This window comes from Meles meles, chromosome 10 (assembly GCF_922984935.1).
Source record: "Meles meles chromosome 10, mMelMel3.1 paternal haplotype, whole genome shotgun sequence".
Classification (NCBI taxonomy): domain Eukaryota; kingdom Metazoa; phylum Chordata; class Mammalia; order Carnivora; family Mustelidae; genus Meles; species Meles meles.
The window spans coordinates 88014016-88041172 of NC_060075.1; the positions used below are offsets into that span (position 1 = coordinate 88014016).

General features: G+C 41.8%; 2 protein-coding genes across 3 annotated transcripts in view; one reads left to right on the forward strand and one right to left on the reverse strand.

Annotated features, from left to right (window-relative positions):
• The window catches only part of RELN (reelin), a 510603-nt gene extending 484283 nt beyond the window's left edge, over positions 1–26320 (reverse strand). For both annotated transcript variants that reach the window (XM_046020402.1, XM_046020401.1), the window contains exon 1: positions 25807–26320. In XM_046020402.1, the coding sequence (XP_045876358.1) occupies positions 25807–26032 (226 nt within the window). In that variant the 5' untranslated portion in view covers positions 26033–26320. The remainder of the gene's footprint in view (positions 1–25806) is intronic.
• Positions 26031–26903, forward strand: LOC123951540 (translation initiation factor IF-2-like). The gene has a single exon (XM_046020261.1). The coding sequence runs from the start codon at positions 26031–26033 to the stop codon at positions 26901–26903; it is 873 nt and encodes a 290-aa protein (XP_045876217.1).
• Positions 26904–27157: the final 254 nt, after the last annotated feature.

Genomic DNA, 27157 nt, shown 5'->3' on the forward strand with positions numbered 1-27157 from the left:
TTCTCTTACTGCATGTCTCTCTGTGCTCCTTCTCTTTCCTGTCTTTGTTTTATGTTCTCTTCCCACCCCAGCTTTTTTTTCACAATCAACTGCAATCACAAGATAGACCTTAAAACTACATTATAATAACAATGCCTTACATTTCTGAATCACTTTACAGATTACAAAACATTTTCACCTAATGTTAGGTCACCCTCTGAGATAAGTAAAGCCAAGATTTTAATCCCCAGTGTATAAACAGGTGAACAAAGGCTTAGTGAAGTTCATGGGTTCTCTAGGTTAGGAGTTTTCTCTAGACGTTACATTTTACTTTATTTTATTTTGTTTTATTTTATATTATCAGAATAAGCCTTGTGGGCACAAGCGCCCTGCTATCCCCAGACATGTCACATGGGTTGTTGTGGGAGTAACTGTGGAATGGGGATAAAAGGAGTTTTTATATCTCTATTTTTTCTCTTCTTTAAAAAAATCTGAGCAAATGTGGCAAATATTCATATCTGTAACATACATCTGGTGTTAAATCAATTCTTTTTGTTTCCTCTATGTTTGAAATATTTCACGATAAATACAAAGGAAAGAAAAAATAACCTGGTCAAGTCTTTCTCCGTTCAGATGAGGAAACTGAAGTACAGACCAGTTAAGTGATTTGCCGTTCATTCAAAGTTACACCAATACCGTAAGCTGTACATAGAGCATGCACACTCTTTAACTATTAATAACCTAGGAAGAGCCAGATACTAAGTCCTTAGTCCTGGACATTGAGGTAGAAGCAAATGAGATTGGAGCACGTCTTTATTTCTGCAATCAGTATTAATCTAAAAAGTGATTAAGTGATTAATTTCCCAAACTGTGGGGTGAAGATGACTTGACAACAGGAGTTACAACCAATTTGAGGATCAAGCTATGTCTCTCTCTTAGATCAGAACTTGCGGGAAGAGGCCCTGAAGGGGTCCCCCAGCTAGCACCAACCACCACTGATGCCACCTAAAGCAATAACAACTTTACCCCTAGTACCTTAGGGAAAAATCCACGATGATCACAACAGTCCCTCCTAGGTCTACTAAATAAATTATTCATGTCATTGGCACCTAAACTGGGGTCTGTGTAGAGGTTTAGAAACTCCCAATTTGCTCTCTTCTTTTTATAATCCAAAAATTACTAGTGAAAAATAAAGGCACGGACGCAGACATTTCCCTTCTGCCATTTCATTCATCTTTATGTAAAGTGATCACTGTATAGTCCCCAAGGCATTCTCAAATACTTCCTCTGCAGACTAGGACAACTGGAAGAGTAACGCTGAGTATGGCCACAATGGGAGGGGACATAGCCAGGGACCTGAAGCCAGACTCCTGGGCTTGCTCACCAGCTTCACCAGCTATCGGCCATGAGACGCTGGACAAGCGTCCTGCAGTTGGGTTTTGTCATCTCTAAAACAAGGATAATAATGCTGCCTCACAGGTTTATTGTGAGGAACAAAAAATTTATTTGAAGCCACACAAAACTGCAAAGCACTATAAAGAAGTAAAGTATTATTATAAACAGAAATGTTATTGAAAACATATTTTCATGGGAACACACTATACTTTTGAAACTCATGGCCAGAGAACTCATTTCTTTTAAGGACTTTGGGGACAAAATTTTCAAACTGGTTTTCTGTTTGTTTTTTGTTTTTGGGTTTTTTTTTAAGATTTACTTATCTGTTTATTTGAGTGATCACAAGTAGGCAGAGAGGCAGGCAGGGGTGGGGGGGAGAACAGGCTCCCTCTCGAGCAGACAGCCTGATTTGGGGTTCAATCCCAGGACCCTGGGGTCATGACCTGAGCTGAAGGCAGAGGCTTTAACCCACTGAGCCACCCAGGCACCCCTTTCAAACTGTCTTATGACATGTATTTTTCTATCAAAATTAGAGGGAGTTTTAAAAATGGTGCCTATAGATATACTCATAGGCTACTGAACACAAGTGCATTAATGTAAAAAATTCAGATATCACAAGAAGTGCTGAAGAGAACCCAGAATTTAAAATCAACAAATTGCCTTGGTCCACGTGAACAAAATGGTTCCTGAGCACTTTCATCTATACTTGGTAGAAAATACTATAGCCTTTTTATTTTATTTTATTTTATTTTATTTAAGATTTTATTTATTTATTTGACAGACAGAAATCACAACAAGGCAGAGAGGCAGGCAGAGAGAGAGAGAGAGGGAAGCAGGCTCCCCGCTGAGCAGAGAGCCCGATGCAGGACTCGATCCCAGGACCCTGAGATCATGACCTGAGCCGAAGGCAGCGGCTCAACCCACTGACACCCAGGCGCCCCTACTATAGCCTTTTTAAATGACAAAGTAAATAAATAAGACTGAATATTATAGTGTTATTCTCATAAAATCATGTGTCTGAATAGAAACAGTATAATGAAACCATCATTTTTATGTAATTTAAGGACTGTGTCCCATATTTTGATTCTTGGTCTCTTGGTATCTTAGAGGCCAGGGCTCCATTCTAAATAATCCATTTGGGCTTAGAAAATTAATCTTAATATTAATGGCAATGATAACATATTTTATTCACATATTTCCCTACTCACCAGGCTGGATCAATCCAATTCCCAGACCTTTTCTCTTTCCTGGCAGCACTGCAGAGTCCTTTTTTCATAAAAAGCTACGGAATCTAGAGCACTTTGGTGAATAGTATTCAATATTTGGGGGAAATTTTATTTCATATCAAAAACTAAAATTTTAAATTATTTAAACAATTATTTAATTTCATGAGCGAAAATAAGAATTTATTTGATCTAAATCAATATTCTTGGCCCTTTTCCTATTCCCAGCATCTGAATTGTTCCTACCTATATCTATGTTTACTACATCAAAATAACAGATTGAGAATTTATTATGAAAAATTATTTACTTTGTACATGGCATATGACAATAAAGATTTAAAATACAAAAAAAAATCCATTGTGATTCTTTTTACAACGTACAGATGAATGCCTCAGGTTAGAGATAAATGTACCACAACCCCCGGCTATAGAACTTCCTTTATTTTCCGAACACACATACTGAGTGAACAACAAGCGGCCCGTTCTGGAAAATCTGGCTGTCCTAGAGTAACTCACACATCCTTCCCCTGAAGGAAAAGAATACGCAAAATGAATCCACAACCTAAGAATCCGCACATCTTTCTCAAGTTTCTCCTTCCAAATGCTACTGTTTCTATCATTTCTTCCTCAACACATGTTGAAGAACCTGCTGATTCTATCTTCTGTTTTTGCCCCTATGCCCAATTAATCAAGCCTCTTCACCCTTCCTTTATAATTTCCTGTCCCTGTCGCCTCTCCCGGGCTCCTTATTGCCACTGAATATATATTCAGTGCTTACTCTGCTCCAAGTAATGGGCTCGGCCCTCTGCATGTGCTGAGAGAGGAGCACCGTTGTTCGGCAGACACTGAAACTCAGTAATGGTCGTCGCAGGACTGGAACACACGCAGACCAACAACTAAGTCACACTCTTCTCTGCTCTGCTAGATGACTCCCCTTTTATTAATACTAGTACCCTCGCATCTGCTCTCCCTTCCTCAGACTTCCACCACCCAGGCCACTTTACACAGCCCCACAGATGTGAAGGGTTTCTGTCACCTTCTGGCTCACGAACACCAGCTTATCTAGCCACTTGCTTGCTCTTCCCCAGACAACCCCAAAGCTGCACACCCACCAGCTGTCCTCAGATCCAGCAGGACTTTTCTTCCCTCAAGTTCTGGGAGACTCCCAGAAAACCAAACAGCCTTTCAAGGTACAACTACGCCCCTAATCAACTTTCAGGGGCTCCCCACTGCCCAGAGACAAAAGGAATGCCTCCGTCTTCTTGTCTGCCCTGCAAAGCTCTTCAAGCCCAACCTGCCAAACTCAGTCCCACCTCTGGCCTTTCGTTTAAATAATTCCTCACCTCCAGCAGGAATGCTCAGTGTTCACTAAACCTTTCCTACAAGTCTCACCTCAACTGCTCTGCTTGTGCCTCTCCTCAAGACCCATGTACCACGGACCCATCTTTCCCTTCTCTCGGAACGCTAAGCTTAGAGTTCTATTCTGAACCATCTCTGATTGCTCTGATGAAAAGGGCTTCTCTCCTGTCTAAAGTCTGATAATTCATGGGCTTGTGCCACTGTCCTTTCATATCATTTATTGTTTGGTATTTACACTTGCTATTTGGTTTTATTTTCAAGTATCTATATTTTGAAGTTGTTTACAAACTACAAACTCCTTACTAACATTTATATTTCAGGACTCCTGGGTGGCTCACTCAGTCCGTTAAGCGTCTGCCTTCGGCTGAGGTCATGATCCCAGGAGAGCCGGCTTCTCCTTTTCCTCTGCCTCCAGCTCTGAACTTGTGCTCCACCGAATAAATAAATAAAATTCTTTTTTAAAATTTAAAAAAATAAAAGATAAATAAAAGAATTTTATAAGCATTATCATGCTTTTATGGAAATATAAAAAGTCAGTTGTACCAAATTCAATTACAATTTCAGAATAATGGGAAAAAAGAGAACTGATTTCATTTGGCATTTTGTAGGTTTCAATACCCCTCTGTACCTCCATTATCCCAACTGTAAAGTGGGAATAATACTGGTACCTACCCCGTGAAGTTCTTTTAAGAATAAATAACTTAATTTCACAAAGGGTTTAGAGAAGGGCCCTGCACACAGTAATGAGAGCTCAACCAATGCTGGCATTTTTGCTATCTTATCTGTTGTGACTATTCCTACCATTATGATTTTCCCATCCATAAAATGGAGGTATTTGCACTCATAAAGGAAAAGTTCATAAGAATAATGAGCTAAGGTTTTGAAATCTCTCTCATTCAAGTGTTCTAAGATTTCCATGTACTATTTTTGCCCTACTGTCCTGTTGGAAATAAACTCTATTCACCAGGATGTAAAATTAAGTTGTTTTCACCCCCTTCTGGTTTGTATACAATCTGCCTTCTTCCTCCATCCTGTCTTATTGATTTTCAAATGCTTTAAAAATGCTTCCTAAAAATAGGGGGAAAATTCCCCCATATCTGTAAAAATACTTGGAGTTCCATAAGATACCTACATATAAAATATACAAAAAAATCAGTATCATTCCTATGTATTAAAAATTGTCAATCAGAAGGCGTAATTTAAAAGATCACTTATGCTTCAGAATTAGTGAGAGAGGGGCACTTGGGTGGCTCAGTGGGTTAAAGTCTCTGCCTTCGGCTCGGGTCATGATCCCACGGTCCTGGAATCGAGCCCCTTATCTGGCTCTCTGCTCCGAGGGGAGCCTGCTTCCTGCTCTCTCTCTCTCTCTCTCTCTGCCTGCCTCTCTGCCTACTTGTGATCTCTCTCTCAAGTAAATAAATAAATAAATAAGTTTTTTAAAAAAAAGAATTAGTGGGAGAAAATGTGCTAGTCAATAAATGGTACTAGGAAAAATGGCAGAACATACAGGAAAAAATTTGATCACTACCATTCTTGTTACACGAATTCTTCTTAGAATGAATTCTAAATGAATTCGAGAGCTTCATGCAAAAACTAAACATTTTTAAAGTACTAGGAGGTTGAATATAAGAATGCTTTTGTAATCTGAGGGTTCATGAAACTTCTTATATGCATAATACTGAAGGCAGAAACCATACAGCAATAGCAGCTAACACTGACCGATTTATTATATGCCAAACACACATTATCTTATTTATTATCGTATCATTTTAAAGTCAGTTTTCCTTTTACACAGGGAAAAAAAAATAGGCTTTACCAGTGTATACAGTCAGTCTTCATTATTCACAATCCCTTGTTAACTCACCTACTTGCTAAATTGTATGTGTAACCCCCAAATCCAAATTAAGACTCGAGGTGCTTTCATATTCATGGACATGTACAGAACAGCAAAAAACAAAAACAAAAACAAAAAACAAAAACTGAGTCGTCTGACACCCACATTTTCAGCTGAGGTCAAACAGGGCAACACTCCACCTTCCCATTTCTGCTCTTATATTATAAACAAGTATCTTTTTCAATATCTACTTAGTGCCCCCTTTTTCTGCATTTTTCTACTTTTTGTTGGTGATTTCACTGTATAAAATGGCGCCCAGTCAACATACTGAAATGCTACCTAGTGTTCCTAAGTGTTAAGAAGGCTATGATGTGCCTTATGAAGAAAGTTCATTCATGCCTGAGTTATAGTGCTGTAGGCCATGAGGTCAGTGTTAATGGATCAAATAGAAACACACATAAAACAAGGTTGCATATTAATCTGTTGATGAAAATGTGACCAGAAGCTCATGGAAATCTAACTCTATATTTCCTCCAGGAACAATGGTTTAGTGTTTGCTCAGTGTTTGGGGGGATGTTATAGACTATAACTACCACAAATAACCAGAATCAGCTGTTTAAAAAAAAAAATGGAAAAATAATGCAGAGCCAGGATTAGAATACCGGAATGTCTGATTTCAGAGACCATACTACCAAACAATATGTCATTCTTGCTCTGTATAAAGGAAACAACTGATAGGTGTGACTGAATAAAAATCAAAAGATAAAAGACAGGGGGCGCCTGGGTGGCTCAATGGTTTAGGCCACTGCCTTCGGCTCGGGTCGTGATCTCAGGGTCCTGGGATCGAGTCCCGCATCGGGCTCTCTGCTCGGCAGGGAGCCTGCTTCCCTCTCGCTCTCTCTGCTTGCCTCTCTGCCTACTTGTGATCTCTCTCTGTCAAATAAATAAATAAAATCTTTAAAAAAAAAAAAGATAAAAGACAAACTCGGGGAAATACTCATAAAATATATCAAAAAGGATTACTAATATTAACAAAGATTCAATATTCAATATGAAAAAGAGGAACCCTAAAACAAAAAAATGAGGGGTGCCTGGGTGGCTCAGTCAGTTAAGCATCTGCCTTTGGCTCAGGTCATGATCTCAGGGTCCTGGGATCAAGCCCTGTGTCAGGCTCCCAGCTCAGTGGGGAGTCTGCTTCTCTCTCTCCCTCTGCTGCTCTCCTGACTTGTGTTCTCTTGCTCACACTCTCTCTCTCTCAAATAAATAAAATCATAAAAAAAAAACAGAAAAATGAGCAAATGATCTCACAGATAATTCATATATGCACACACAAATTAATAATGAGATATAAGAACAGTATTTGATCTCTCTAGTAATCAAAGAAATAAAAATAATTATAAAATGCTGTTTTTCAAACCTGTACATTTGGCAAAGACTAAAAGGAATTAGATCACCCAGCACTCCGTAAGTGTATGGATCGGCTGCTGAACAAAATGTCAACCAGCGATCTTTTTGGAGGAAAATTTGGCAGTAGGTATCAATATCTTAACGTTAATAAATTTTGAATCTGAAATTTCAGTTCTAGTTATTTATACCGTGAAAGTATTTAGGGATCCGTGAGTAAATAATGAACATAAATGAAAACAGTTTCTTGCACTGCTGTCTGTATTATCCCAAACATGAATCGTAGAGAGATAAAGATACACTTATATCAAGTACACAACATGATAGTATGTCGCCACTAAACGAAGATGAAAAGCTCCGCATCTGCTGGCCTGTGAAGATACTGAAAACATGGAGCTGAGTGAAAAAATCACCGACTGTGGTAGGTACCGTTTGAATCCATTCGTGCACGCATGTATATATGTGGATAAAAACACATTGCTTACAAGAGATCAGAGTTAGAGATTGGCTGAAGGGCTCAGTCTGATGACAATATCAAGGAAGATTTCATAGGATCTCAAAATTCGAGTCTTAAAATTTTCCCACTGAGTATTTCTTTGAATTCCAGGGCATAGGGGTGCAGCACTGTCCCACTGAGGAGCCCTGATGAGGCTGGAACACAAGGGCATGCCATGTCACAATGACTGGCGACTGGTCACCTGACTTCTGTTTAGGACAGAGGGGGCGGTCATCTGTTCAGGATTCCTGAAGTTTGATGTCACTAGGTTTAGGAAAAGAGAAGGCCATGATAAGAGACAGCATCACCGCCAGACAGAGGCTCACAAGACACAGTGAGAGTTGAGAGCAACAGGAGAAGTTTGAGGGCTAAACTGGAAAGAATGAGAACCCTGTACAGTTTGCATTTCTTTTATGTTCACTTTCTGACTTACCCATCTTTCCTCTGATAAAGAAGCAGACGCTTCACACATTGCTAACATATGTGGGTATAAGATAATATATATGTGCTATAAGATTAGATAGAAATGCTTTAAAGTTGGTACCCCAAAACAGGTACCAAAAAGCGTACACTCATGAGGCGGGCAGTCTTCCTGATCCCTTCGTGTTTCACAATTGAGAATATGAGACTCCCCAAAAGCTCTGGGTAGGAAAGTGAAATAGACCCTGTCAAGAGAAGCAAAGGTCCCCCGAAGGCTTTAGAAAGGCACCAGGCATTTGCACTCAACCACTGTAATCAGTAGCAGGAATTCAATCCATATGGTGCATGGAACAGCTTTTTCAAGAGCATTCCCGATAGCAGCCAAGACAAAACAGGTGATGGCAGAAAGTTACTGTAGTAACAGAGAGGGGCTCTGTGGATCTAGGGAGCCACTTGTCCTACATGCAAAGAAACATGAACAAATGAGATCAACACACTTAAGGATGCATGCAAATTATTATAATCCACTACTTAAAATATAATAAAGTAGGGAAAATGTTTATGTGGCTATTTACCTAGTCTCTACGGTAGGAAGAGACTGGCCAGGCACAAAAGCACTGTGAGAAAGTCAAAGAAAGATATCTGTTTTTGTAAGCTTATTAATATAACCTACCTATAAAAATTCATGAAAAAAATCAAAATAAAGCTGCAACTTGGGGGAAAGCATTTTGCCAAAATTTGAAAGAACTGTAAGGTATTCATCAGAGTGTTTACACCATTGAGAATAAAATGACTCTGCTAAAAATGTCAAACATACACTTTATAAATCATGCTACAAGCACAGAACAGAATATTATGCAGCCATTAAAGTTCTGTTTTTGGAAAATGTCAATATAATGATCACATAATGTTAAAAGAATAAGAGAAAAAATTATAAATTCTGTAATTGTAAATATAGATATACTTACATGGGAAAAAATCAGAAAGTATACCACAATAATAATAATAACACACAACATCGTTGTCTGTGCCAGGCATTGTGTTATTCTTTATATGTACTATCTCACTGGCATTTCATAACAAACCTAGGAGACAAATACTATCACCACTGCTATTTTTCAAAAGAGAAAACTGAGACATAGAGAGGTGGTCTCATGCTCAAGACAATACTGCTTGAAACAGTGAAATCCAGAAAGGAAGCCAGCCAGTCTCCTGAGCTGTGCTACGCATCACCAGAACTCCCAAAGATTTAGGTTTCCTCTGACTTCAAAGGCTCATAAGGTATCCAAGTACGTGAGAAACAGAGTGGGAGGTTTCTTTTCAAATCTTCTCCATAAGACTTGAGCAATTCTCACCATCAACATCTGAAAACATTCATGTTGACATCTACCAGCTTGGAAACTCTGATCTCTCGACTTCCCAGTTATCCAGAAGTGAAATTAAATGAAGATTCGGAGTTCTCAGCCGTTGTTTCCTTCATATATCCATCACTGTTCAGATAGACCTCTTTTAAAAGATTAAGTCTTTAGAGAAATTTGAGGGTTTTGTGTGTATGTTTCCTATAAGGGTATTGCATATCTGTGGAGTATGGAGCCAAGCTATTTTGGGCTCTGCTCTTCCCATTATTTATTCCCATTCAGATGAAAATTTAAATACAAACTAGCTACCCATTCATCAAAATTGCTTCAAATTTATTTATGGTGCAGCACAGAGGAGCTTCTGGGAATAAGAGTTTAAAGTCTATTATAGTTTCTATTAATAATTGCAGTCACTAATTGCTATGAGAACTTTTTTGGATTTGCTAACATATAGTTAAAGCAAAGCCAATCCAACAGACTGCTAAAAATAGCATTGCATGCGCAAAAGTCATGAGAATTTTGTAAGTTTGGAGGGTGGGAAAGTAGAGACACGGTTCTCAGATTTTTTAAACGTTGTTATCATGGATTCAAAAGGCCAAAATTTAGAATTACACTCAAAAAGTCTTTATAAAGAATCTTCTGGATTGCCTTATTTATTTTAGAATTACCACTTTCATAAGATAGTTTCACCGTAACTGAGATTAGACAGGGTTCCCAAGTGCTATTTTCACTCACTGATTCATTAAACCAAAATGTTTAAAGTGCCTGCTATGTGCCAGGCACTATTCTAGGCACCGGCAATAAAGCAGCAAACAAAGTGGACAAAAACCCCTGTCTTGGTGGAGTTTAAAGCATTATAGTGATGGTACGCAGCAAGCAAGCAAGGTAAAGAATAAAATGTTAGATGATGATAGCAGCAATGAAGAAAAACAAAGCAGTTCGGGGGAGATGGAGTACAGGAGAGACGGGGGCCACAGTGGTACAGAGGATGGTCAGGAAGGCCTTACTGAGAAGCTGACAGTTTGAAGATGGACCTGAATCAGGAAGGGCAGCAGCATGCAGCTCTCTGGAGAACAGCACGCTAGACAGGGGAAGCACGTTCAAAGGTCCTGAGATGAGACTGAGCCCATATGTGTTTGAGGAAAAAAAAAAAGAGGCTTTAATGGTCTCAGGGGAAGAGTAAGATAAGTCAGAAAAGTAACAGAGAAGCCAGGAGTTGTTTCCTTTTTTCCCACCCGCTCAGAGAGACATAGCAAGCAACAAAGGGATGGATAGAATTACGATAGAATTTATCATTCAAATGTCGGCTTCTTTGCTGGTAAAGATGCTAAGCTGACGGGTCACTGGGAGCACAGAAGCGGGCCACAGCTCTTTAGGCAGCTTGGCGGAATGGACCAGTTGCGGTAGGTATGCAGCAGAGGAATGATGGGCTGGTATGAGCTGGATCCTTCTGGCTGCCCGTCTCAGATCAGAATGCAGGTGAGCAAGCACTGGGCAGGCAAGCGACCAGGAGACTAGCATAATCCAGGTGAGGTGTGGTGGCCACGGCTGCTTCTGGGTGGGTCTTAGTGTAAAACCAGTGGGACTCAGGGATAGATCAACGGCAGCAGGCAGAGGAAGAAGGTTTGGGGACTGAATAACTCTATGTCCTCAGCTGGCAACCGTGAAGCTGAGGAGACTCAGGGAGGAGGTCCTTTGCGGGTGGCAGGAGGAGGGGTATGTTAAATCTGAGATGCCAACAAACATCCACATGGAGATGCTGAACCACATGGAGATGCTGAATGGGGATCAAGAGATAGTAGTTCAGGAGCCGCGGGAGTCACCAGCACAGAGATGGCCCTCAAAATGTCGGGATGGAGGACGTCTTTGGGGAGATACGGCAGATGAAAAAGAGAAAAGGAGGAAAGGACAGAGCTGAGCACCCCCAGTACATCGGAGTCAGGGAGGAAAGGAAGATACGACAAAGGATGACAAGGGGCAGCCTGGAAGGGAAGGAGAAACTGGGAGACGGTGAAATCCCACAGGCCAAACGATTAGTGCGCCGAGGAGAAGCGGGTCATGAAACAGGACAAGTGGCACTTTGGTCCTGCCATGCTGAGGAACGACAGAGGCACTCTGACATCCTCCTAGTGAATACAGGAGTGGTCTGTCTACACTGACGCATGACAAGAGAGGCATATACTCATTAGTTTATCTCAGACATTCCTTGCAGGTCACTGGGGGCGACCCCCGGGGGTCTGAACTGAAGGGGAGCACACACACCGCAGAGAAGCTGGGCTTCTTGTGCACATATAGGTAGTCTGTAGTCACCCTGCGCAGCTTTCAGAAGAGAATTTGTCATGTTCACCAAGCTACAAAAGCATGAGAAATCATTATTGGGCTGGATCTTCCCCCTCCCCCCTCCTATAATCACTAAACTCTTCCCATCTGATGAAGGATGCTACGGCACCCCAGAGAACACTGCTTCTCCACTTGGCCTGTGTTATAAACATCACATTTACTATCCCAGAGGTCATTCTACATCTTAATTCTTAAACATACATGCCACATACTGTGGTAGTTATCTGTTGTTTTGCCTGACCCACTTCCACTCCCTCTTCTTTGCAAAGATATCCCTCCCACTCAACAACCATCCAAGTGCGACGGTCAGACCCCAGGTAAGCCCATGAGACTTGTGGTCCCAGGAATTCAGGGACACAAGAAAAGGGAGGAGTTGAAGAGGATTCATCCTGTGTGGCCGAAAAAGCCTCAAAATGAGAAAGAAAAAAAAAAAAGGCCAGAAATAATCAGAAAAAAACAGAAAATCATGGTCCTTACCACCTCAATTCCTTTGGCAACTGACCACTCACTCTTCCTGGATATACTATCATCATTTCTAATATTTGGGTTTTCCTTCCATTCTGCAAGTTAACCCACCTTCTTCTTCTTCTTTTTTTTTTTTTTAAGATTTTATTCATTTGACAGAGAGAGAGAGTGTGAGAGCATGAGCGGGGGGAGGAGCAAGCAGAGAGGGAGAAGCAGGTTCCCCGCTGAGCAAGGAGCCTGACATTGGACTCGTGGGGCTCGATCCCAGGACCCCAGTATCATGACCTGAGCTGAAAGCAGACACTTAACTGACTGAGCCTTCCAGGCGGCCCATTAACCCACATTCTATTAATAAATTCCTTTAGCCCATGTTACCCAGAGCTGGTTTCCATAACTGGAAACCAGAGTATCCTGGTACACCCACCACTCTCCAAACTCTGGTAGCTAATAAAGCTCATCAATTTGCAAGTCAAGTCCATTTTCCAACAGAAGTAAAAATGGAGGTGTAGGGACAATTTTTATATTGGCAAAATGAAAGCTTAAGAAATTCTTTTACTTGGTAATACTTGAATAGCCATTCTTAAATTTTGATTGTAAATGTTTCTTTCACTGACAAACATTTCTAAGAAGGAACATTCTCTTTACTCATTGGAAACATTTATTGGTCTTGAATCAAAGTAGTGGAATTTATTTTATTTATTTATTTATTTATTTATTTATTTGATGGCTGTTTCGCCAGGATGGCAACCAGGCATTTATCTTATGCAAGACGTCATCTTTTCCTATTCTGCAGGGCCTCCACTGTTTTCATGCTTGGGAACAACTTGTATTGTAGGGACCAGACAAACTTGTTTAAACAAGCAAAAATCATTCAGCAATTCAAGTCAGGCCGGTGGGTATTATTTCAATAATTGTGAAGAGTTTGATCTCCAGAGCCTTTACATCTTACTTCAATGAATACAGATAGGTATCCCTTGGGTACTCATTAGTGATGCCAATTTTGGATTTTCATTGGTTGTAGTTTTCTATAGGTTTAAAATATTTCACAATGTATTTGGAATTGAAGTGTCTGCCTCACAGTTCCTGTTCAAAGGCTGACATAAGCCATTTGTGTTTGAGAGAAGTATTCTAAAAGCTTGAATGCCCGAATCAGGACAGATCACCAGGGAAAGCAGTCTTAACGGCATCCTGCCCCACACCCGAGGCTCACAGACTTGCCCAGCAGACCTACAACTTGACGCAACTCCCCACGGAAGGCTAACAGGAGAAATGATCTGGTTTGGCCCACCTGAGAAAAGGAAACATCTACATATAGACCTTCTCTATATTTTGGGGGCAATATCTTTATAAAAGTCGTTTCGTTAAAGTCCAAGGAGGCCAAGTTTTCTCTCTTAGGAAAAGCATGGGCCTCCCCTCAGGCCCTCTGAGGACCTCCTCCGTGGATTCCAAACAGGAAGCTTTCCCGTGAATCTGTCCTCCATCCCCTGGTTTCCACTAGGGGTCAGTGAACCTCAGTTTAGATCTGCAGGTAAACTTTGAGATAAACTATGATGGTGACAAAGCAGGAAATATTTGCTTTACGAATCTAAGTACTAGGCAAGGGCAGCCCCTGCTTCTGGGCACTTGCCACTGATGCCCTTGAAGTCCCTCATGTGTCACCTTTGCCTGGATGCCACAAGCCTGAGGCTGCCCTCTGCCCTCTGTGGCAGGAGGTGAATGATTTGAGGGCAAGGGCAGAAGAGGATGCTTGGCAGTTGCTCTTTTTTTCTTATTCGAATGAGCTCAACAGAAAGTGGTTTTTAAAGATCAGATCCATGTATGAAAAAGAACCCTACAAAGCCAAGCGCTGAACAAACATGTCATGGGTGTCGATATCCCCGTGGGAGCTGAGCAGGTTAGACAGTGCAGAGAGCTCTGGACTCAGAATGGGCCATATCCCTCAATGTCACAGGCTATACCCGCCGTCTGAGAACACGTAAAGGAACTTCTTGAAGGAAGAAATATATTACAAGGAAAGAAACTTCAGTGAAAATTTTTTGAATTATCTCTCTGCCTCGGTTTAACATTCTACCCTTGTATTTCTCTTCTATTCTGGCTCTACTTAAATTCTATTAATGAACAAACATCTATTAGAGAACAAACTTGCTGTTTACTTAAAAATCTTCATAGAGGGGCGCCTGGGTGGCTCAGTCACGAAGCGTCTGCCTTCAGCTCAGATTATGATTCCAGGGTCCTGGGATGGAGCCCCGCATCGGGCTCCCAGCTCCGCGGGAAGCCTGCTTCTCCCTCTCCCCACCCCCCCCACTTGTGTTCCCTCTCTCTGTCAAACAAATAAATAAAATCTTAAAAAAAATCTTCATAAAAATTACATTCAACAAAAGGTTATAAATAAATATGAACAGAATCTGCGAATCACTTTTATAGTTTTAGTTGTCATCATACTTCAAAGGCACATTAACTCTTTCAGGTCAACAATGTACTAAATGATATCCGGAAGATAACTGTGTCTTGGACAATGAATATTTAGGACTGAAATTCTGACTTTGTTTGGCATGGATATCATCTTTCTGGTTTAAGTCTGCAATCTTTATTTTAAATAACAAAACTGCGTTTTACTGTTGTTTCTCTTCTCTTTCTTAACATGTCTTTTATTATTTCTTATTATTATCCCTTTCCTGAAACAAGAGTCATTTCTACAAATAAATGCATACCAGTTGGAAGCAAGGATTCCAAAGCAAGACAGACTGAGCACTCCTATCTAACAGCTCTGAAATCTTGGGCAAAACACTTAACCTCTCTGGGATTCAATTTCTATATCCATAAAAGGAGGATAATAGTACCTACCTCATAAAGTTGATGTGAAAATTACATGATTAATATATGCAAAGATTTTAGATCAGTGCCTAGCAACACTACTTTAGAGTTTGCTATTAGTATTGTTGCTATTATTTCCAAGCCCTTGTGTTGCCTTTTTAATTTTTTGATAGTATCAATGCTTAGAATGGGAATGTGAAGCCACTTTTTCTAAAAGAAACTAAAGCCCACTAATCTCTGTATATTGCTCCATCACAAACACTAGACCTATAACTTTTCTTTCCCAGTATGAGAATGCAGGAAGTGTTTACGTGAGAAAAGGAAGTAAGAAAGGAACTGGAACTATGATCATAGGATATTTCAACATTCATAACAAAGGTGGCCTACACAAAAAGATGATATGTTCCTAAAGGTAAGACTGGAATGCCTGTTTCCTCTGTCAATACACAGCAAGCAAGAGAAAGGACAATGTTGGATTCAGTCCTAGAGGCTGAGCCAGACAAAACAAGCAAGGTTAAGGGTGGGGCAGAGCTCACATTCACAACCATGTCACACATCTAGGTATTTTAAATGTCAACAGGATTTATATAAAGTGATGCTGCATTTTGGAGAGAAAAGACCGTCACGAAACAGTCCGGTGAAGGAAACTAGCATAAACTGTCAGTTATAAGAAACTTCAGAAACTGAAGGCCAGGGACAGGTTACCTTCTCAAAGCACTACTCAAAAGTTAATATAAAATGCACTATTTTTGCTACCCGCAGAAGTAGCACACCTTGAGGGATGTTTTTAAAATGTATTATCAAGGGACACGTGGGTGGCTCTATCAGTTAAGGGTCTGCCTTTGGCTCAGGTCAAGACCCCAAGGGTTCTGGGATCAAGTCCCACATTGGGCTCCCTGCTCAGCAGGGAGTCTGCTTCTCCCTCTGCCTGTCACTCCCTCTGCTTGTGCACTCTCTCGCTCTCTCTCTCTCTCTCTCTGACGAATAAATAAAATCTTAAAAATTAAAATAAAATAAAATGTATTATCAAAACTGTCTTAGGAAACATCCTAGTTCCACCAAAGTGGCCAAAAGCAATCCTATGGCAGGACCAGAGCAATTCAGAACTTGATACAAGAATTGTGACAGACCTAAAGAGAATGTCAACTGGGTCATCTGGGCATTTAGAATAATTGGGACTATATTTACATGCACATATTAGGAAACTGACTAATTTTTCCTAAGATAAAAGAAATCCAGAAGAGGTGTTCCAGGGCTGGGATAGCTAGTCAAACATACAAATAATGGCAAAGGCTACTTCTTGGGGTGCCTGGGTGGCTCAGTTGGTTAAGCGTTCAGTTCTTGACTTTGTCTCAGGTCATGATTTCAGGGTTGTGAGACTGAGCCCCGTGTTTGGCTCCACACTGGGCGCTGGGTGTGGAGCCTGCTTAAGATTCTCTCTCTCCCTCTCCCTCCACTTCTTCCCCCACCGCATATGTGTGCGTGCTCTCTCTCTCTAAAAATAAAAAGTAGGGCGCCTGGGTGGCTCAGTGGGTTAAGCCTCTGCCTTCGGCTCAGGTCATGATCCCAGAGTCCTGGGATCGAGCCCCACATCGGGCTCTCTGCTTGGCAGGGAGCCTGCTTCCTCCTTTCTCTCTGCCTGCCTCTCTGCCTACCTGTGATCTCTGTCTGTCAAATAAATTAAAAAAAATTAAAAATAAAAAGTAAAAGATAAAAAATAAAGATCAAGGTTCCTTCTCAATTCCTGGTCCCCACTTACTACGTGACCCTCATCCTCAAGGTTACGGGATGGTTGTACCACACCATGTCTAGAAGAAATGGGTAAGAGTAGAGCAAAACCCAAGTATTTGTAGAGTCTTTTTGAAAAAAATCGTCTTTATCAGTTTTGTCAATAACCTCTGTAAAGATCCCATTCAGCAGACTACTTCATCTTACTAAATTGTATTGCAAAGGAGCCTTGGAGGTGAGTATTTTTAACTGGGCACATAGTTGTTCTCAACAAACTCAGTAAGAAAGGGAGTGTCAATAGGGACTAGGTAGACAACAAGCAATGTGTGTGACATAATGAGGCATTCTGAAGTCCTGCAACAGGACAGTCTTCCTCTACTACTCTCTGGGGAAGAAGAGGTCAACCAGCCCAGCTGATGTGAGTTGGCTGGAGAAGCTTTCCTAGATGCTGGAATCTGCCATTATGATCTTCTAACTCCAAGCTCCCAAACAACCTCTAATAGTCACTTGCCTACCCATAAAAACTTTGCTCCAGTGGACAGACAGAAGGAAGTGGACATCCAAAGCCTTTATACTGACGAGTGCATTTTTTATTGTAAATGAACTGACTTTCCACTTCACCACCTAACCGCCTGGGATCTAAGTTTCCTCAATTAGTCCTCAGGGACCTGGAACTCTGGGTTCATTATTAAAACCAATCTGTCTCAGTTCAAGTTTGGCTGAAATAGTTTTGTATTTTAAAATAATTTCACAGGGGCTGAAGAAATACATATTATAGGATTTGACAAAATATATTAAACTGATGTCAATATTTACTTACCTTGGCATTTTTCCCAGACTACACTTAAATACACAAAATTTGATCATTATCAGGACCACTAAACAAAGAAAAATACTCAGGAATAGGGAGGTTTGAGTTAGAAATGGGCTAAATTATTAATTCTAGGCAAGTCATATATGTATTTTGGCTGGGAAGCCCTTTCTCATCATACGTACTGAATGAGGTTTTTTTTTTTTAATTTTCATGACTCTCCTCAATAACTAACACTGAAATTTCTCTTGAAGTATGTCACATATTGACAAGGCACAAAATGGCATGTATGGGATAAATGGCTCCTAGCTGTACATACAGTGCTTCAACTCTCCTTACCTAATGCTGGGTGATTGTACCAGATGATAAGAGCTACTACTGAAAAAGTACTATTGTGTACCAGGTACCTCATAAGCGTGACCTCAGTGGGTGACCGCAACCCTGAAATATAAATATTATTATTTTTACGTTAGAATCAGAAAACTGAAACTTAGAGAGAAGACGTAAGTTGTTGAAGGCACACAACTAATAAGTGGCAGAGAAAGGATATATATAGGTGGTTCTCTCTGCTGCCAAAGCTTGAACTCTTGCCACATAGCTGTGCCTCCTGGGACGGTCCTTTGTAGTGTAATAACTCTGAACTCTCTGCCAAGGCATCTTTGAAGTTCTGAGCTGGAACAGACAATGCCACAAAACAACAAAATTGATCTTGCTCAAGGAAGATTATGGTACTCCCCCCAGAGCAACACATCTCTAATCTAGTGTTTGCTTTAGACCAAGGCCCCTCCTCCCCCTTTTTGACCTGTGAAGTGCCAGCAACCAGAAGAGATGGCAGCTCTATTTCCTACCTGGGCAACTGCAGTTATGAACCTTGGTCCAGACCAGCAAGAAAATGAGAAGACTTGAGGTAACTGAGGTGATGAGAGGGAAAGTCCTTCATCAGTTTACTAGACGAGATTCCTTGCACTCAAGCATTCAGAAATCTCCAGGTTGAGCTGTCTCTCAGATTCAGGCTAATTTAGTACACGGTTTTCTAATTTCTGTACCTCCCTGCCAACGCGTACTTCTATGCTTCTGTGCACAACCTTCAGAATCTGTAGTCTGGCCACAATAAGGGACAGCAGGAAAGTGGCAGACTCAAAAGTAGCCACAGGTTTGAACATTCTTCCAAGAGATTTTACAGTGTAGGAGGAAGGGTCCGCTTTTGAGGAGTGATTAACCCATATTTTTTTAAAAAGGGCAAGTGTATGTCACAGAAACACAGCACTAAGTTTTTAAGAGAATGATACAAAAGCCTACCCATTCACTGATTGCAAATATCCAAGGAGTATGATAATTGCCATAAATCTGGTATTTTTCATGTTATAGTCAATGGAGAGAAAAATAGAGATGGTAACAGAAGATCTGAAGAGAAGAAGGAAACAGAGAAAGAACAGGAAGAACAAGAGAAGAGAGTGGTAAAGCAAGAAAAGGGAAGAAAGAAGAGAGGGAAAGCAAGGACCTATGATATGGTGGAAAGGAGAAGATGAAGAAAGACAATGAGAAAATTCAGGAGGAAGAAAAAAGGACCAAGGGAGAGAGCATGTGAGATACAGTTGGAAGAATAGACAGAGCAGGAAAGGCAAAGAAAGTCAGTTCTGAGGTGAGTGTAGCACAAACTGGTCAACTATGGTCCTCCCCTCCTGTCACTCGGTACGTGGGCATCCGCGGACATCAATGGCAATCGCTCATGACTTCTTTGCTAGTGGCAAAGTCTTCTTTAATCGATAAAATTTAATTTATTGTTTTCCAAATAAAGTTTTCTCTATGGAAAGGTAATTTAGTATCAAAAGGTAAGTTGGGTTTCAGTGTCTACTTTGGAACATCAGAGTTCCTATGACTATTTCTTTGTGGCATCCAAAAGCTACCTAATCACCTTCATTTTGTTTTTGGAATGATTAGAGCTGCCTTAAGCCACGCATCGACATCTGTATATGTTCGTACTGATCCTTCTGCACATTCCTACATCTGGTGTTACATTGGTTCCTACATGGGATTGAATAAAGAAGGAAAAAATATGTATAGTTTTAGCAAAGCACATCTTAGAAATAATTGGTTAACCCATAAGCACAGCATTCAATCCTTTAGAGGATCTCTTGCCTTCAATGACATGGGCATGGCAGATACCCGGGCAAAAATTACTCTCTGAGCTATACAACTGAAACCAAAGTAAGATCACCTCATGGAGAATTACCTGACAGCCAAGACTCATTTTTTAAAAGAAATACACCATTCCTGTGTCTGGACAGTCATTATGAAAGCTGCATATCTGAGAACTCAATTCCAATTCCTGAAAATGTGTTTTTAATACTGTTTGGCTTAAGCCCAATAAGACTGAAATTATACAGTTTGGTTATTTAATAAATCACTCTAAAATCAGTGGGGTGGATTAATCATCCAAATGTTTCTTGAAACCAAAATATTTAAATAAATGAATTTCTCTTTTTATCCGTGTTATGTCGTTACTCAGACGAAGCCTAAATCATTTCTCTTTGTTCATAGTGAACCTGCCACTCTAACAGAATGCCTTCTACTTTCCCTCTCTTCCTGACAGAGTGTAAGGCCACCCACTTTTGCTATCATATATTACATAAAGAACTTAAAAAAATGTTTAAGAACTTGATATTTTGCATGAGGATATTTACAATTTTTTAAATGCCAATGTTCAAAAAGTGCTGGTTACTCAATTTATTTATGCTTTTCAAACGTAAAGATTGTATGAAATACTAAGGGTTCAATACATCAGCAACCATCTGTTAACATTAAAGACATAGTAAGTGCCATTTGAAATAATCAAAAGAACAATTATGGCTTAATATGCAACACATTCTAAATAATTGATAATGTAAGGTTCTCAGGTCATTCTATACATTTGATCAATTCCAGAGAGGGAAAATATAAAAGATGGCTTTCAGATCTAGTCTTTTGAATGAGCTAATTTATGAAAAAATTTCTTTTTCTTTTTTAAAGACCTGAGATCGTGAGTCAGACGCTCTACTGACTGAGCCACCAAGGCACCCTTAATTTATGAAAAAATTTCAAAGTCAATAGTGTGGACTTTAAAATCTTGTTACAATGTCTATCACCTACTTTTTAAAGGTGAAAAGAAAAAAATATGGGAATAAGATAGTTCTGTCAAAAATATATGATTACAATTATGCAACATTATTTTATTCTTCAATATTTTTAATGAAAATAAAAATAACAGTTTAAAATAAAGAGTCATAAAAATTGGAGAGAATCATATAAAGCAAGATTTATATGATCTAAGCAACAATCTGAACCACATCGGTAAAATATGTTCAAAATAAATTGTAGACAGATGAAATATACAATAAGTAGAGCAAAATGCTTTAAAACAGTCGATTTTCAGTCACATACAAGTAGAACACCACTGAAGTTCACTTATAAATTACATTTAAGAAATGATCCTTAGAGTTTAAATGTGCTGATTCTGGAATCTGAGACAGGTAAAGGACAAATAACCACACACCTGATCAAACAATACAGTTACCTTAGCAACGTGAGATTACTTTAATTCGAATGATAATACCATTCCTTTGAAAAGAATTTTATTCGGAGTATATTACCAAGAATTATGTCTGACATATATCATTACTATATTTGAAAGGTCATTACCTCGCACTGCCTTTGAACAGTGATTTTTAAATAGCAACTGGTTGATTCCAGAACACATATATTTATACTAGTAATATCGGCAATGTTATGACAAAGTGCTCTTTCTCCAATTATATCTTCTAGATTTAGGTAAATGTTCAGTTTTAGCAGCAGGAGCTGATTTCTCCAATCACCCTATAAGATGATTAAATAAATAACAGAATGGAAACATAGCATGCAAGAACTACCAACAGTGTTACCGCATTTACGAAACACAATACAATCCCCCTTTTAAAGCATTATACCATATCACTAACTCAGTTCTGCTTAAGACAGAATTTTTTTACCCCCATCAATATTTTAGAACATTTTTTCACTATAAGAGAACACTTCCTCCACCTTAACATCCCCTTAATAACAGGGATTCTAGTCTATTTCTGGATTCAGATGAATTGTCTTATCCAAGTTCAGGCACTTTCCACAGACTCTTAGCTACGTTTGGCTTTCATAGATGCTTTTTCTAATGTCTGACCTCTCCTCTCTGATGGTGGCTGAGTAAAGCCAATTTTGTGAGCAGGTGGGTTATTACATGATTTCAAGGGTTTCTAAAAGTCTTTCTACCCCAAAATGTATTACCTGCCTGCTCAGTGATGCTTAAAATCCTTCTAAACAAACAAAACAAAAAAGGGGGGGGGGACATTCTACCATTTTAATTAAGACTGTGGGAGAATTTAATGTTGATAAGTCACATTCTCTACAAATCAGTTGGAGGAGGAGGCTGCAAACAAAAAAGGATAGGTAGATACCTGAGGGTAAAGAGGAGGAAGAGGGATTATTGTGGGAGAGGAAAGGTGCAGACATCAACTCGACCTTTGTATGTTTCACAATACTGCCCTGGTCCCTAGCAGAAGGAGCAGGGAATTGCCAGGCGTGGCTGGGAAAGAGAAACGGCCACCTGGCTAGACCAGCTAGGTTTCCATTTTCTATCTTCTTGTTATTTGCAATCTTCTACAAAAAAATTCAAGGTTGGTCCTGGAAATCACGTTGTGGAAATGACCATATTTTGGGACTCGTGCAAAAACAGTAAATTCTTAAGATAAAAAAAGGTTCTGATCCAGACCTTTCTCATTCAACATGATGTATATAAGACTTCCTTTTGCTGAGTTTCTACAATGTGGTATACTCATGCAAGGACACCATAGTTCACTGTGACTAACGATACCATCTCAAGAAGGTCACAGACTACAGAACTTAAAAGCTGGAAGAAGATGGGGCACTCTGTCAGTTAAGCATCCAACCCTTGATTTCGGCTCAAGTCATGGTCTTAAGATTTTGAGATTGAGGCCTGTCTCAGGCTCAGCACTGGGGGCACAGAGCCTGCTTAAGATTTTCCCTCTCCCTTCCCCCCAACTCTCTCCCTCACTAATTAATGAAGAATGAATAAAAGAAAAAATAAGTGATATAAGAAGATGAAAACAGAGGTACCAAGTTACACTCTTTAATTAAGATGAAGACTAGTAGAAGTAATCACGTACTGTTTATAGAGTTGCCAAAACCGCAAATACATAGATCTACTATATGCTGGAAATATATGACAACTCTGTTAGACATACAAGCTTCAAATGCTCTAGTATTAGGTTTTTGTTTTTGAAAAGGTTTTCTTTTTCTTTAAGATTTTATTGATTTATTTGAGAGGACAGAGAGACTGCTTGAGCAAGCAGAGGCAGAGAGAGGAGCAAAGGGAGAGAAAGAAAGAGACTCCCCACTGAGCAGCGAACCTGACTCTGGGGCTGGATCCCAGGACCCCCGGATGATGACCTGAACCAAAGGCAGACATTTAACTGACGGAGCCACCCAAGCGCCCCAAAAGATTTTCAATAAAATCTTTCAATAAAGATGACACATACAGAGACCTGTAATTTTGAACCAATTTTATACTAGACTGACATTTGCCTCTCCATTTCACATTCTGAGCTCTGTCACACAGCACAAATCTCAAGGGGCAGCTGACACAGTCTGATCTACAGTCGTGTGCCATGTTAGGGATATACCACCTCTATCTCAATGCATTCTCTCAGTAAAGAAGGTGACAACCCTCAGCTGTACCAAACACCATTCCTCCAAAGGATGACTTCAACATAAATCACAGATAAGACCGATTTGTTCTGATACAATTGTTACCTTTAAGGTTGAGAAGGTTAGAAATAAAATCTCAAGCTAATATTTTACAGATTTCTGAGCTTTAAAAATTTTTGGCTGAATGACCTCCTATTTTGGTCTCATATAAAATGAGCCAACCAGAAATGTGTATTAGGTTAAGTTTTTCTATTACCAGTTCAATTCCTAAAGATGCTACACAATTAATTTTAATGTTAATTTTTAGAAAACTGAAAGAAAAAGAGACACCAGTAAGCATCACTTCGTTTTCAAACAATTCTTCAACCTGTAGAACATTTTGCAGGGGAAAACTCTTAATGAAGGCCTGTTTCAAGCAGGCAATTTCAAAGTCTAAGTATTTGATAAAACAGATAATGGGAATTTAAAATATGACATGAACAGTTCTCAACGTTTATAACAACTTGACCTTCTTGAAGTTACATAATGAAAGTTCTCTACCTTTTCTGATGGCAGAAAAGAGGTAGAAATTGAGGCTTCCCACACAATGTCCAACTTGAAGTATTACACTTTTTTCTCACTCTCTCTCACTCATTCTTTTTCAGACTCAGGGAAGTGATTGTGGTTGACTTGTCTTTGGCTGACTTGTATTTGCTAGCTTTATAGCAAAAGCAAAGTCTAGATCACATCTCAGTATTTTTAAGTTTTCTTCTGTGCTAGCCCCTTACAAAGGATGTGGAAAACAGAAGGAAAAAAAACAATAAAAGGGCTTTGTATTATCACATGGTCTTCCATCACAACCCGAAAATCATCTTTTAGCCCAGCTCAGGCTCACTTACCTACTGCTCTCACTTAGAACTAATGACAGACAAGCATCTTTGCTAAGGGTCATACCAAGTGACAAGCTCAATCAATCAGTCTTAGGGTTAGGTCTGGGTTACCATCAAACTGGCTGGTCTTGCCACTTCAGGATTCCCCGGACCTTAAAAAACACCAGAACGTTCTTGGGAAGCAAGCCTCAGAAACACTTTATTAAAGAAGGGACTAGTTACAGACAATTAATTTTTCAAAGTCTAAAATTCCACCAAATTAGACTCCTGCTTTACAGACAAGGCTGCCACCATGCCACAAGAAAGTTGTAAAAGCACTCTTGTAAACCTCCAGAAAGCATTTATTTATGTAAAACATCTTAGTGTAGACACAAAGGTGTTTTTCAGAAAACAGAAAACTTAAGGACTCATCGTTTTTACACGCATGTTTATCTGAAATGCCAGCTGCTCCGTGGATTATCTCCTGCTATGTCAATAATTGTTAGCCTACAAGACATCGAAACCATGAGATTACTAGGCAATAGTTTCTATTTGGTTGGGTGTAAGTATTTTTGCCCTGAAATTCTAATCAAATAGTGCCTGTCCCACCTTAGAAGGACCATGGAAGTGAAATATTCAGAAGTGCCAGAGGAAATAACAGAAAATAGTATCTTTATCTCCCCACATACTCGATTTACTAGCTTAAAACAGCTAAAATACATGCATGCACCATGTAAAATTCTATTTCTTGGAGCTATATTTTACTTCCTCAGCAACGTTTAATTTCGATGAAGGACTCCATACGATCTTTTTTTTTTTTTTTTTAAGATACCTTTAAATTATAAGGAGCTTCCAGCCCTTACCTGGAAATTAAAGCTGTGCAGATAAAAGACAAAGTCATCAATAAACAACACAGAGAGCACTTTAAAAACAAGCAGCACGTTAAAAGTAAGAGGAATTTGTTAAAAACCCATCGATTACGGACATTTTAAGGGACACTTTATAAAGCACCGAGAGCGCTGGAAGCAGCCGCTCCATTTCAGGAGGGCCGTTGGACACTGGATGAAATGGGGGACCCTGGCTGGAGAGCAGCGGGAACTTTGCAGCGGGCAGGCGACGGCGCGGGGCAGCCGGAGACCGGGGCGCGCCAATCTGTCACCAGCCCGTCCGCAGAGCCCGGCGCCAGCCCCAACGCCACCCGGCTACCCTTCAGGGGGAACCGGGCAGGACAAAGGTCTGGAATCCGAGCACCGGGGTTAGGGAAACAAGACGCGCGGACCCACTAAACGTGTCAGGGGCAGGGACGAGGAGTGAGGAGGGAAAAAATGCCAACCCCCAATTCTCAGGCGTTTCCCCCCAAGAACAGACTTATTACGAGGAGATGCTTGAGGGGAGTGTGTGCTGTGTGGCGAATAAATCCCAACTCGAGACTCGATCCTCACTAACTTTGTTCCCTGTCCCTCCACAGAGCGCAAGGTTGAGGGAAGGGCTCTCCTGCCTCCGGTTTAAATGGCCCCTTGGAAGAAGGAAAGGGATAAAAAGCTGCGCTCGCGGGCGCACCGGGCCGGGCGGCGAGCGCGGAGCAGCTGTGGTACCTACCATGGTATTCTTGTCCCGGTACGTAGTAGGTGGGGTTGCCCGCAATGTGCAGGGAAATGAGCACCTCGCCCTGCTCCCCATCCCCTTCCAGCTCCCCGTGGTGGGTGCACAGGAAAAAGAAGGGCGAGAAGCGGGGGTAATAGCCCACCGCCGCGCGCGCCCTCAGCGTCGCCCCCAGCAACAGCGCCAGGAGGAAAGTCCGCGGGGCCCAGCAACTGCGCTCCATGCCGCCGCCGCCGCCGCCGCGCGCCCCGAGCGCCGCTCGCTCATTCAGTTTGGGAGGCGCCGGGACGGAGGAGCCACGCGGAGAGAAGGCGAGGAGGCGGCGGACGCGAGCAGAGCGGGCTCGGGCGCAGAGCCCCGCTGGGAAGTTCCGCGGGAGACCGCGGCTCGCAAAGTTTCTTTGGGCCGCGAGAGAGCGGGACCCGGGCTGCGGGCTCCGAGAGCGCGTCGTCCGCCGCCTCGGTGCGCCGCCGCCGCCGCCGCGCCGCCTCTGCGCGACGCCCCTCGGCCAGGCCTGGGAAAGCGCCCGCCCCCCTCCACACCTTCTTAAAGCCCCGGGCGCCGAGTCTCCCCCCGCGCCGCAGCCACACGTGTCCCGGCCGCTCCCCCGCCCCCGCGCGCCGCCCCGCGCGCGCCCGCCCGGCCCCCGCCCTCTCGGGCTCGCTCGCCCGCACCTCGGGAGGCGCGGGCCGTACGCCTCCCGGGGCCCGGGCGCCGCAGCGCCCTTCCCACCCGGAAGGGCCGCCGAGGGGCGCGAGCCGGAGAAGGGGGTGGGTCTGGGGGTGCTATTGGGGGCCACGGGGGCCGCCAATCTACAGCAAGGGACGGAGGAACCTTGGAGAGAGAGAACCTCCCGCCAGCTGTCTGGAGGAGCACAAGGAGAAGACCGTCCCCTTTGGCCCTCAGATTTCCCTCTTTTTCCTGAGAGGAGGCGCGGGGGAAGGAGAGGGCTGGTGGGGCCGGCGCTGGCGGCGGCTTCTTTGTCTGCGCCGCCTGCGCCCCGCGCCCCTCGGGGCTATCCCGCCTCGGAGCCCGGGCGGCCTGCACTTGTTCTGGGGATCCGCCCGCGGCCCCGAACCGCGAGGGGCCCCTGAGCTCCCTTCCCATCCAGGCCTCGCGTCCCTCCCGCTGCCCCCCGCCCGGTTCCTCGCCGCAGCGACAGAGCCTCATCTGTAGCCGGATTTTAAATGAGATTAAGCGAAAGTGGAATTGGCAGCCTCGAGTGGTGCCTGGAAATGGTGATTTGTGCTGCTCGGGTGTGGGGAATTGTGTGGCAGGAAGGGCTGGCGGAGCTGAGCCCCGACAGGCGCTCTTCGCTGGACTGTTCGGTTATTCATTGCTGCTGGGT

Coding starts and splice junctions, on each gene's coding strand:
- LOC123951540 (XM_046020261.1), top strand. CDS start 26,031: ATGCCGCCGCCGCCGCCGCCGCGCGCCCCGAGCGCCGCTCGCTCATTC.